This window comes from Propithecus coquereli, unplaced genomic scaffold (assembly GCF_000956105.1).
Source record: "Propithecus coquereli isolate 6110/MARCELLA unplaced genomic scaffold, Pcoq_1.0 Scaffold53, whole genome shotgun sequence".
Taxonomy (NCBI): Eukaryota; Metazoa; Chordata; class Mammalia; order Primates; family Indriidae; genus Propithecus; species Propithecus coquereli.
The window spans coordinates 1,942,965-1,955,494 of NW_012151174.1; the positions used below are offsets into that span (position 1 = coordinate 1,942,965).

The 12,530-nt window shown below is 61.9% G+C and overlaps 1 protein-coding gene across 5 annotated transcripts in view; it reads right to left on the reverse strand.

Annotated features, from left to right (window-relative positions):
• Nucleotides 1-65: 65 nt before the first annotated feature.
• ACTN4 (actinin, alpha 4) overlaps nt 66-12,530 on the reverse strand; it is a 69,165-nt gene continuing 56,700 nt past the window's right edge. For 3 of the 5 annotated variants that reach the window (XM_012657055.1, XM_012657054.1, XM_012657056.1), the window contains exons 10-21: nt 12,006-12,236; nt 11,445-11,592; nt 7,969-8,119; nt 5,509-5,617; nt 5,174-5,314; nt 4,913-5,095; nt 4,682-4,816; nt 3,468-3,647; nt 2,742-2,888; nt 2,022-2,102; nt 936-1,094; nt 66-800 (exon numbers count right to left, since the gene is read on the reverse strand). In XM_012657055.1, the coding sequence (XP_012512509.1) occupies nt 642-800; nt 936-1,094; nt 2,022-2,102; nt 2,742-2,888; nt 3,468-3,647; nt 4,682-4,816; nt 4,913-5,095; nt 5,174-5,314; nt 5,509-5,617; nt 7,969-8,119; nt 11,445-11,592; nt 12,006-12,236 (1,824 nt within the window). In that variant the 3' untranslated portion in view covers nt 66-641. Of the gene's footprint in view, nt 801-935; nt 1,095-1,666; nt 1,733-2,021; nt 2,103-2,741; nt 2,889-3,467; nt 3,648-4,681; nt 4,817-4,912; nt 5,096-5,173; nt 5,315-5,508; nt 5,618-7,968; nt 8,120-11,444; nt 11,593-12,005; nt 12,237-12,530 lie in introns of all 5 variants that reach the window. The other 2 variants (XM_012657057.1, XM_012657058.1) reach the window with 2 other exon arrangements.

Consider the following 12,530-nt stretch of genomic DNA (forward strand, 5'->3'; position numbering starts at 1 on the left):
TACCAATTTTTTTTTTTTTTTGGTCCTTAGAAATATATTGTCCATTAACCATTATCTTGAGCAGGGCCTGGGCTGGCTGGGGTGGGGTGAGGGGCCTGGGCTGCCAGCCCCCTTTCTCTGCTACAGAAACGGGGTGCAGAGCAGGGCCCTCCTCCTGGCTGTCCAAATTGGGGAGGGGAGAGGGTGGCGCCCTCTGCTGGACCCTTCGCAGGGCCCAGGCTGTTCCTGGACAAGGCACATGGGGCTCTGGCCTGGGTGTGGGAGGCCTCGAAGGGATGGGGTGTGGAGGGGCATCCCCAGGGCACAGAGGGGACCTGCTTTGTTGTGGGGATCCACTATCCCCTCCGCACAGGTTAAAAAAAACCAGAACACATCATATACACCTACCGGACCGGAAGCACTGACGCCTGCCTGGAGGCAGGGGAAGAACCTCCTGGCCACCCAACAGCGAGGAGAGAGCCCGCCCCAGCCCTGCGCTGCCACCACCCACCCCCAGAGGACTGACAGAGAGTGCTTTGCATAGATACAGAGTCGGAGGAATCGGGGCTGTGGAGGCCCACGCTGCGGGGAGGGGCAGAGGCTGCCGGGCCCCTCCCGGAGGCCGTGAGGAGGGGTGTTTGGTCCGGGTCTCTCTGGGGGCCTCACAGGTCGCTCTCGCCGTACAGGGCCGTGGAGAAGGACTTGTAGTCGAGGGCACCGGGCACGGCGTCGGGGCCCTGGTACGGCGCCATGCGGGCGATGCAGTACTCGGCCTGGTCCGGGGGCAGCTCTCGCCGCAGCTCCTCAGCCGTGATGAAGTTCTGGGGGCGGCAGGCAGGACTCTGAGCTGCCCCCGCCCACACGCTGACCCAGCCCCTCACACCCATCTAGCTGCGATGCCTGCTGTGGGGACCCCTCCAACTGGCCCCTGTGTGCCTCAGAGGGGCCTGGCTCACCTTGTCCCCTGCCAGGACCTTGAAGGAGGCGATGACCTGGTCGGCCGTGTCTGTGTCAGTCGTCTCCCGAGACATGAAGTCGATGAAGGCTTGGAAGGTCACAAGGCCGCTGTGGTTGGGGTCGACCACGCTCATGATGCGGTTGAACTCGGCATCGCCCTGCGAGGTGGGGGTGGGGGCAGAGGGCACAGCGTTGGGTGGGGCAGCCAGGCCCACGCCGGTGGAGTCTCACGGGAAAGCAGCCAGGAGAGCAGGGCCCACCCTCGCACACCCCTGCCCTGTGTCACCAGCCCGCCTCCAGTGGCCTGAGCCCGGGGCAGAGCCCGGGCTGCTCTGGCTCCCCCAGGCCGAGGGGCAGGCCCCTCTGCATCCTGCCCGCCCACAGTCTCGAATAGTGGGGAGTTGGGGTCTACTGCCCCTCAGTGCAGGCGTACAACTTAGCTCTGGAGGATGGGGAAGAGAGAGAGAAAAGAAAGAAAAGGGGCAGAGCACAAGAGGGCTGTCCCCTCTCTAGGGAAGGAAGAGGGGCTCTAGGAGTCATCGGAGGGACCCCAGCCCAGCGGGTGCAGCAGAGGAGGAGGCAGGCAAGGCCTGCTGCCCGGGTGGAGGAGTGTCCCCAGGACACGGAAGCTCTGGAGGCGTGAGCGGGAAGGGGTGGGGGGAGGAGGAGGAAGGGGGAGAGGAAGAAAGGAGGAGTTGTTGGAGCGGCCGGGGAGGCAGAGGCGGCATACCAGGCTGTATCCTGTGGAGATAAGCAGAGCCCTGAAGTCATCGGAGTCCATGCTGCCTGTCTGCTTCTGCTCCGAGGACGCAGGCATAGCAGAGGAGGCCGGGCCCAGAGTAGGCAAGAGGGGCCGCCCCACGTGCACAGCGGGCAGACAGGACAGTGGCAGGGAGCGGGGAAGACAGAGGCCCCGAGAGACCAGGTAAGGGGGAAGGTGTCCAGAGAGACACGGGCAGGGAGGCGGCAAGAGCGCCAGGAAATGGCACACAGGATGGCAGGGGTGGAACGGCAAGAGGGAGGGGAGGGGGAGAGAGAGAGAAGAGCAGTTAATGCAGAGTCCGCTGGGGCCCAGGGGGGCGTACCTGCCGGTCGTTCTCCACGTCGTAGCCCAGGCTGATGAGGCAGGCCTTGAACTCCTCGGGCCCCAGCGCCCCGCCATGGTCCTGCCGGGCCATCCGCAGGCAGGTGTGTGGGAGGGGAGGTGTGGAGACCAGGACGAGGGGCCAGGGCCACATGCAGAGGGCAGGGGGGAAGGGAATACGGGGGTGGGGGGAACACAGAGTTAGAGGCGACGTGGACAAGGTGGTGATCGGGACAGATGGGGCAGGTGGCAGCGAGGGCCCTTTCATGCTGCCCTCTGTCCGGCAGAGGCCTCCCTCGCCAGGACTCTGGGGGACCAAGGGGCTCTTTTCTTCGGGGTTTGAGGTATGAGAGGGGACTATACCCCGTCCCGTGGGGACCTTAGGGCTGCCTGATGCTGCACGTTCCTACCTACCAAAGCCAGGCAGGTGACACGACAGCCCAGCGGGGGTGGGGGCTGGGGCAAACCCTGGTGCTCAGGGACCCCTAAAGGGGCTGCGAGACGAAATCTGAGCTCTAAAGCTGTGAGTGTGTGAGTGTGTGGACAGATCCCAGGGGTGCTGGACTCAGTTTCAGGGTCTCAGCGGCAGGCACACAAGGACGCAGCCCGAGAGGGCAGGACCTGGGGTCAAGGTTCTGCACAGATGCGAAGACAGAGGGGAGCGAGATGGGACGGTTCGACGGGGAGGGAAGATGCCCACGAGGCAGACGGAGCTACTCACCTTGTCGAAGTGGTTGAAGGACGCCCGGAACTCCTGCATCTGCTCCTGGCTGATGCCCTTGGCGTCCCGGGTGAGGATCTGGTTCTCCACCTCGTTGATGGTGCGGGCGATGGTGGTGAGCAGCTGCTCCCAGCCCACGCGGAGGTGCTGGGGGAGGAGAGGGGTGTGACCGTGGGCCAGGCAGGGGTGGCTGTGCTGGCCTGTCCTCGCCGTGGAGGAGGGCAGGGAGGGGACCTGTGGCAGGCCTGCTCTGAGGACCCTCTTCCAAGGGCCACTCCAGACCCCCACTCTCCTGTACACCCCAACTGCATATGGGGGACACAGCCCTGGTGGTCTCTGCAGCATGTGTCCCAGGGACGATGCATCGGGGGGCACGGACCCAAGATGCTTGTGCCAGGATCCACATGGAAACTTTTTAGAGGCGTGTTGCTCATGTTTAACAACTGGCCTTCTAGGGAAGAAACAAAAACACAGCTCTGGCCTGTGGTAGCCGCGGGTTTGCACGGCGTAAACACTCTCGCCGTGGAGGATTTCGAGTTACGACTGTGCTACCGGCTCAAGAGATCCCTCGGCGAGCTGGGGTGCCGACCTGGCACACACCAGCAGGGGCTGGGCCTCAAGCGAGGCTGTTACTGCCTCGCCCACAGGGGACAAATGTCAGCCCTCCCTAGTAATGTCCCCGGGAAAGCTTGTTGCACGGTGAGACCCCGTTGCGGCCGGGCCCACCTCCATGGTGTAGTTGGTGTGCTTGTTGTCGAAGATGAGGGCCTCCTGGATGAGCTGGTGCTGCTGCTCCAGCAGGTCCAGGTTGGGCTTGTAGTCCACGATGCTGCGCTCGTACTGCTTCAGGTGGCTCAGCTGGTCCTCCAGGGTCCCATTCATCTCGATAGAGATGCGCCCGATCTCCTAGAGAGGGCGGGTGCCACCGGGCAGGGTGAGGCCGGTGACCCTCTGCCACCCCTGGCCACTCTGAGGCCTCACTTGCTGCTGGCCCGCCCTCCCCCCTGCCAGGGGCCCCTCCAGCCTGGGGCCTTTGCCCGTGGGTCCCCTGGGCAGGAGGGCCCATCCCGTCCCGTCCCGTCCCGTCCTGCCCTCTCGTGTGAAAGCAGCCATGACGGGGAATCTTTCTGTGCCAAGAGCGCCACAGGCCCAGCCTCACTGTACCTTTGACCTCTCTGTGAGGCTCAGGACTGTGACAGGCCCTGACTGCAGATGTGACAACTGAGGCTGCAGGAAGGCAACTGGTCACAGTAAGAGGCAGAGTCGAGATTTGAAGCCAGCCTGGCTGACCTCAGAACCTGGGGCTCCTGCCCACACGCACCCCAGGCCCTCAGCTACCCGCAGCCGCACACGCCGCACAGCCAGCACTGAACCTCGAGGCGGGCCTGCGTGGCACCTGCTGTCCCCCTCACGGGCTTGAGTTTATACGAGGACCCTTGCCGCCAGCGAGGTACCGGGCATGTCGTGCGCACTCAGGAAGTGCAGCCAGGGCTGCTATCGGCAGCATTACAAACCCTCCCGTGGCTGGGGCACAAGGGTCCCCAGTGAGCATGCTAAGGGCATCCGAACTCGGCTGTCTTGTTCACCAGAACACAGCAGCGCTCACGACGGGGCCGGCACAGAGCGGCACGCAAAATGCATTTGTTGAGGGAATAAAGTAACTATTTTCATTCCCAGCGTAGAGATGAGAAAACTGTAGATCAGAGGTCACACTGTGCTCGAGGCTGACGATCATCAGCCCGGGCAGAGCCAGGCTCGACGTGTCCATCCGGCTCTTCAGCCAACTCTCTCTCTGGTCAGCACTGCGACTTCCATCAGTATGATCTTGCTGACCCTCCTAACCCCTCAAGGAGATAAGATTGGCCCCGGGCCCGCTGGGCTCCTCCTCCCCAAGGGAGCTCACCGGGAGCTCCTGCTCGGCCCTGGCCCGGGTGCCTCACCTCCATCTTGTTCTGGATCCAGGGCCCCACGACGTTGGCCTGGCTGGAGAACTGGCGGCGGAGGTGCTCATTGGACTGCTGCTTGCTCTGCTCTTCCAGGAGGGCGTGGTCCCGCTTTGGCACCAGCTGCTGCACCTGGTGGGGACGGGACGCAGAGCAAGAGCGGTCAGGGTGGCAGCCCCCCAGCCTGGCCAGCCCTCCCCAGTCCCCTCCCGACGGGCCCCAGCCTACCTTCTCCCACTTAGAGTTGATGATCTGGGGGGTTACGGTGGTGTAGGGGTTGCTGCCCGACAGCTTGATGTGGTTGCTCTCAGCGATCCTCTGGGCCTCCTTGTGGATGGCCAGGATGGCCTCGCGCTCCCTGTCGGCGTCTGGCAGGGTCGACTTGAACTGGTCGTGAGCTGAGATCAGGCCCTGGGGGAAGAGCAGGAGTGAGGAAGCAGCCCAGCCACAGAGGCCCCTGAAAGTGTGGGGGACAGCGGGGACACGGACCTCGATCTCCTCAATGGTGTGGACAATGAACATGTCCTGGAGGTCCTCCATGGCACTCTCCATCCAGTTGTTGAAGGGGGCTGCCCGCTTGGCGTACTCCAGGTGCAGCTGGTCGATGGTCTCCAGCTGCTTCTCTGTTTTCTGGTGTGTGTTGGGGACAGAGGAGGGAAGGTAGATCAGTCACCGAGTGGGAGGGTCCAGGGGAGCACTGAGGGGTCAGAGACCATCCCGAGGGGGTTCATGGAAACCCAGGGATCTGGGCATAGTCCACACCCCACCCACCCTGGGGGCAGTGGGGACACAGGGCTCCAGGGGTGACGTCACCCCCTCCTCACCTCCAGGGCTTCCCTGCGACTATGGGTCAGAGAGCCAAGGGCGTCCCACTGGTCGCAGATCTTCTGGCACCGGGTGTTGACGTTGTGGGAGTCATAGTAATCCAGCTCGCTGTGGGCCGGCAGGCAGCAGTGAGACCCGGCAGGGCAGGTGGGGGTGCGGCTTGACCCACCCGCCCCCAGGGTCCCCAGGCCCCCCCAGGCCCAGGTGCCAGCCAACGTCCCAGGGCATCAGTAAGCAGCCACCCCTCCACTCTGGCCCCTGGCACCCCCAGGGCAGGAGGGAAGCGGGCATGACAGAGGGCCGGGGTGGCACCCTGCTCACTCACTCCCTGCCTCACTCTGCCACTACGAGCCAACCCAGGGAAGCCTCCAGAGCGCGGCCCTTCAACCAGGCCTGGTATCTAAGTTGCTTTTTTAATTTAGAGAACGTCTAGCAAAGTGCAATGGTTAAAAGAATGGGTTCTGGAAGCAAATTCCCTAGGTGTGGATTCTGGCTGTAGGATTTTTTCAATTGTGGGACCCTGGCCAAGTACATTCCCTCCTGTGGATACCTCACTTTTCTCATCTGTGAAATGGGGATGGGGAGCCAATTAATGCAGGTAAAGTTCTTAGAGCAGCCCTTAGCAGCCACCTAAGTAAAAGTAGCAATTGCTATTTACTAAAGGTTTTATTTATTCTAATGGACACTAATAATAAAATACATAGCGTGCAATCTCATTCTAAGCAACTAATCATATATTTAAGAAAAAAGTGAGTTGGTTTAAAAAGGCAAATAAATAGTGGTATAGGTATCCTCTGAGTGATGGTGGTCTGGGAAACGCGGGGCTGGCGCACACACTGCTGCCCCGCCCTGCCACTCCCTCCTGCGCAGCCAGGATCCCAGCCTCCTGGGGTCCAGACACTCGGCGGCTCTCAGCTGCAGGTTCCCAGGGAGTCAGTGTACAGGCAGGGCCTGGGAGGGGAGGCGAGGCCATGCTCCACAGTGGGGCTGGGCACCCTGGGGTCCATTCCTGTCTGCCCACTCCCTAGCTGTGTGACCCCGGGCAAGCCCCTTGCCCTCTCTGTGCCTCTGTCCCCGCTCTGTAACAAGGGGTTGCTGGGAGGATTAAATGAGCTGGTACACATAGAGCACTGAGAGCCCGCTGAGTTTCTGCTGTCACCATTAATTAATGCTTATCAGGGCTGCCTATCCAGCTCATCCGGGACAGTCCACCACCCTAACTCATCCTTGGCAGAATGGGCAGCACCCCAACAGTGCTCCGTTTCTCTCTTCCAGGGCTACTGTCCAGAAAGCTGCTTCAGGGGTCACCTGTTTCCTGGCTCAGGGTAACGGGCTTCACGTGGACATTACCTGGTGCCTGAAAAGTAGGCTGGCCTAGGATTTATCCCAAGTCTGTTTCCTACCAGCTTCCAGGGGCTCCCCAAGTCAGCTCAGGAACAACCCCTGAGGGTGCCTGCATGGGAGGCCTTGCTCTCCTGGGCCTGGACACGCTGGCTGTAGAACCCCCAGGGGTACCCCAGCTGTGCCAAATAGGGATGATGGGGTTCCCAGTACTGTGAAGGCCCCACGGTACTTTGACCTCTGGGTGAGCAAACGGCGAACGCTCAAAGCACCTGGGCAGTGGGGGGGTGGGGGGAGAGAGAGAGTCAGGGAGGAAACCGGCCCTGCCCAGTGTGGGGCTCCCCTGGGCATCACTGCCGGGCCCCAGGCCTGTAGGAAGAAGCAGAACTTAAGGGGTGAATGAGGCGGGTGGGGGTGTCTGTGGAAAGGGCAGTTCCAGCCAAGGATTCTATTTTCGTGCAGACGGCTATTTTGGGAGCCCTGATGCCCCTCCAGGGCCTGTGGGTTTTCCATGAAGTAATGGCCTGGGCCCTGCCGGTTGCTGGCTGTCGCGCTCGTGGACTAGGGCCCCATTCACAGGCTCCAGGGGCTCGGTGTACTCACTGTGCACACAAGTTTATCTGACTCGGGCGGGGAAGGGAGCGGAAAGAACCCGGCTGCCTGGAAGCCCTACAGTAAGCGTATTCTGAGCGAGAGAGGGGAAGGGGCAGGGCAGAACAATGGGCTCACTGTGTAACCCAGTTCCCTCAGCGAGCAGCGGCTGGGAGCCATGGAGGCTGGTGGCCTACCCCATCAGGGGGCCAGGGGGCTTACTTGGTGTGACAGGCAGGGGAGGTGGTGCCTCAGGGACCCCTAAAGCCTAAGAGTCAAGATAAGGGGCCAGAGACCTCCCTTCAGCTGGAAAACCTAGATCCCGTGTTTCTCATCCAGGGTTGAGAACAGGATGGGCAAAGACATCCCAGAGGCTCTTCCCCGGTATCTGAACGGAGGTGAGGAGGAGGGCTGGGGGACCCTGTTCCAGGCCTTGAGGCAGGCTGGGCCTTGTGAGGCTGCTGCCGCCACTCTGGGCAGGGTGCAGAGGGGGAGTAAGCGACGGGGTGTCGCGAGCCCACACGTACTTGAGCTCCTGGGCGATCGCTGCGATCTGCTCCACGCGGTCCTGGTGTGCGGCCAGGTCACTCTCGAAGGCCTCGTGCTTGCGGATGAGGGCTTTGATGTCCGAGAGGGTGGCTGTCTCGTAGTCCCGGTGCTTCAGCATGGCTTCCTTGCCTGGGGGAGCGGGCAGAGTCACTTAGCAGGGCAGTGGCCGTGGGGCAGCACCCTGGAGGAGTGCGGGGGACTGTAGACCCACATCCTTTCATACCAAGGATGATGCCATGAAGGCTAGAAACTTCCAGAAGCATCTTCCTTGCCCTCCAGGGATCTCTAAGCCCAGCTATATCCTGGATGTCCTGGGAGACACTTTGGGGTTGGTGGGCCTGAGACAGATATCCCATCTCAACCTGTGCGCTCAAAACTTGGCATCCTTTATCGGCTGGAGACTGTAAGAATCGGACCGTGGTACCACAGCTGGAAAGTTAGACACGGATTTTGAAGGGCTGTGACCCCAGCAGGCTCAGGGAAGGGGAAGTGTTGGAGCCGGGGTTCTTCCAGAAGCCCAACCTCTGCACCTGCACCCCGGCTCTGGGGATTTGGGTCCCCCTGTGGGCACGCAGACGTGTGGGCCTATCACACATCTATGCACCCCATGCTGTCCTGAGGCTTCTTACATGCAGCGGGGCAGGGCCCACCATCAGGCCTTTGAAGGGAGAGAGGAACATTGTCATTAGTCCTGGAGCCTGGCTAATTACACACCCCAGAACAAAAGCTCAAACGAACCCTGCAAGTAAGTTACGGCCTTACAGGAAACTGAGTGGAAAACGCCAACCTGGGAAGGTGGCTGGCACCCCCAGCTCCACAAGGGGCCCTGTTTCAGGTGCGCCACCCCAGCCTCCCCCTGGAGCAGTAGCTCAGAGATGCCTCTCAGCTTTGCCCCGGAGCATCCGACAGTCAAACAGCTGCCGCCCGGCACAGTGGCAAGGAGCTCGGGGGCCAACACTAGTGCCTGTGCCGCATGGGACTGTTCCAGACTTTCAGTGAGGGGACGTTCAAGAACGGCAGGCACAAAACCAGTACTATCCCCATCTCAGCCTCTCCCGGGGTCATCTGTCTGGCAACCATCAGCCACCCGCTAGGACAGGGACTGGGAGGCGAGAGACGGGCAGCCTGGGAGACTCTGGCTCCACCGGCCCCGGGGCAGGACGCTTAACCACAAAGGCAAGTTTGCAATTCCCTCCTCCAAATTGCGTTCTCCCAAGGGTGGGAACCAGAAATAAATAGTAGGTTATGACTCTCGGCCGCAGCAGTTTCAGCAAGGCAGCTGGCAAGGGTGAGCTGAGAGGACCCGGAGGAGGGGCCCACGGCCATAGCTGCCTGGGGCACAGGCCAAGGGGCAGCCACAGAAGGGACAAGGGGGCCTGCTGGCTTTTGGCTGTATCCCCAGGAAATCCAAGTCCCTTGGAGAAGCATCCACATAAACCCTGACCCCTGCGGGCTGTGGGGATGATGAGGCGGGCAAAGAGCGACGGTGGCTCAAACCGGAACTCTGAGCCCACCCCCCTCGGAGCTGAGGAGGCTGCCATGCCTGGATCCCAGGGGTGTAGAGGGGGCGGGAGGCCAGCTTGTCCTCTAGTTTCACATAATTGGTGGTTCAGACAACAGAGGTTTGGGTCTTGGGAATGAGAGTGGGCAGGGCCAGGTGCCAGATGCCTGCGGGGGAGGCGGACGCCCAGCCAGGCAGGGGTGGGGCAGGGATGTGTGGAGGCCGATGAACCAGTTGGGCCCTGATCTGAAACAGTCGACTTCTGAATGCCTCAGGTGAAGGCCAGCCCCAGGGTCATGCCCAGGGAAGGGGCTCTCGTGGGCCAGCACACCCGTAGCCCTCAGCCTCTGGAAACCATCTTCCCAGGGCCTCACAGAGCCCGAGGCGAGGGACTGAGGAGCTGAGGGCATGGGCAGAACCGTCTCAGAAGGGAAAGCACAGGGATGGCGCCCAGAGAGCAGCACACGCGCAGCACAGCAGGAGACACTTCGGGCCTAGTGTGGGACACGGGTGCTACAAAGCCCACTTACGTGCCCAAGAGCTCTCTGACAAGGAAAATGCAAAAATCTGCTGGCCTGGGAGAGCCCAGGCAGGGACGTCACCCGCTTAGGAAACTACTGTGCACAGGGCCAGGCGTAGGAAAAAAGGCTCAAAAGATATCTGCAGAATGAATGAATGAATGAACTAAATGCTACCCCCCTCCCTGCCAAGAGAGCATCACAGCCAATACCCCCTCCTCGCGTGGGTGCCATTCTGCAGGGCAGGAGGGAGGCACCTGCACCCCAGGCCCAACCTGGCTCTTCCTGGCCTTCCTGCTGCCTTCTGCTCCCCTGCACGCCTCTCCCGGCGGGAAGGGCTGAGGGCGCTGCTCTGGGCCAGGCGGTGGCTGCGGGAAAGCAGCCAGGCTGAGCTCATGGGAGGAGGGCACCAGCTGGGCCACAGCCAGGGACGCGGGATGCGGGCAGTCAGGTCTGCAGATCATGTGGAACTGCACGCTCGCATGGCAGGGGTGGGGAGGGCAGTCTAGGGGTGCCTCTGGGTAGGGGTCTCGGCATCTGGCCAGAGCTGGGGTTGCCTGCCCAGAGAGGGTGGGGGCTGGAGGAAGCCCTGGAGGCCTTGTGGGGAGTGTGGCTCAGCTGGGCAGTGGTGGCAGGAGGGCAATAGAGTTGGGAAGGAGGTGGCCAGAACGGGAAGGAGGGAGCGCTATGGGTGGCTCTTTCGGCTTTCCCAGGCAGTGCCAGTTTTCTGAAGGCTTTCAGGCCCCTGGGACCTGGAATCTCAACCATGGTGTGGGACCCAACTGAGGGCCAGGGACGTGCTGGAATGCTACATCCTGAGCCAAAGGGACAGGCAGCTGCAGAGCTGCCAAGAGACAGGAGGTGCTGCGGCCCTTCTAGGAGAAGCCTCCTGCAGGAGGAGCCTGGCTCCTTGGAAGGGGGCTCCTTGGAAGGGGAGGGAGGTGAGCAGGGGCTTCCAGGGTGGGCCATGCCGATGCTGGGGGGCGGGCAGCTGGTGAGCACTGTCTGGGTCAGGCAGCAGAGGAGGCGGTGCCTGGGCTGTGCCTTCGATGAACGTGCTGGTGAACACAGATCCAGCCGGCACGAGCTCTGCAGTGACAGCCACGGTCACAGAGGGTGTGGTGGGGGGGGAGGCACAACGAACACAGGCTGCCAGCAATGGGGGAGCCACACACTCGCCCTGGATTGGGAGGGACACCGTCCTCATGGAAGACACGGCAGAGAGGACAGGCCTGGAGGGGCTCAGCTGTGCTCCTGGATGGCTGTCCTTTGATGGCCCAGATGACTTGCAGGGGCCCAGCTGCCTGCCGCTGGATGAACCGAGAGCAGCGTTTCTGACATGCATGTCCCCAAGCAGCAACAAAGAGGGTGATACACAGACCTGATGCAGGAGGGTGTGTGTGTGTGTCTGAAAGAGGGAGTGGGGGGACCGTACCGTCAGTCCAGGCCTCGTGGATGGAGGCCTTCTGCCGGAACTTCTCGGCCAGGTGGTCGAGCCGCTCCAGCCTGCGGATCTCATTCAGCAGCCACTCCTCGTAGCCCTTCTCGGCCTGCTCCAGGTGCTGCCAGCCGTTGTTGATGTCCTGGGGGGGCAGGAGAGGGCAGGGCTGTCACGAAGAGTGGGGCCCCAGCAGGAGGAGCCTCCCTGAGCGGTGCTGATGGAAAGTCAGCAGAAATGGGCTGGGAGCTGGGCTCGGGGGTGCACGCCTGTCGTCCCAGCTAGTTGGGAGGCTGAGGCGGGAGGATCGCTTGAGCCCAGGAGTTCAAGTCCAGCCTGAGCAACACAGCCAGACTGTCTCCATTTAAAACAAACAAACAAAACACCCCCACATATTTCCCCCACCCCCGCACTCCAAAGGCTGCGTATCCTGGTTAAGAAAGACTACGTTCGTCAAACAGCGAGCCTGCGGGCAGTTCTGGAACTGCCTCTGCCCCTCACAGCATCCCCCACACCCCTGACACTGGCCCGCCCTGGGCCCCAGAGCCCAGCGCTCACCGAGACCATTTTGCCCTCGGAGGGCATGAAGGCGGGCCGGTTGCTGAGGCGTAGCTTGGTCTGCAGTGTGTTGAAGTTGATCTCCAGCTGGCACTTCTCCTGCACCTTAGGTGGCTTGTGGACCCGCCGGTAGTCGCGGAAGTCCTCCAGCTTCTGCTGCATCTCCTGGATGGTCTTTTGGGGCACGCGGTCCTCCAGCCAGGGGATGGTGCGCCGGATCCACTCCAGGAGCTGTAGGCCCATGAGAAGCTGTGGCGGCCTTTGCAGGGGGCCCTCGGAGTGCTGACAGGGCCACCCCCCGGCTTACAGGCACGTGGGCTCTGGATCTTCTTCAAGGATCCCGTCATGGGGTGGGTCCCTGCTCCCTAGCCCGACTTCTCCATGACTCCTGTTGGAGCCCCACAGCCTGGAATTCTGGGAACATGCCCCCCTCCCACTGTGCTGTCCTCTGGCTACTTCCTGTTCATGCCCTTGCTCTTGGTCTTCCTTTTCCTCGGATCTAAGCAGGGCGGTCTCAACTCACAC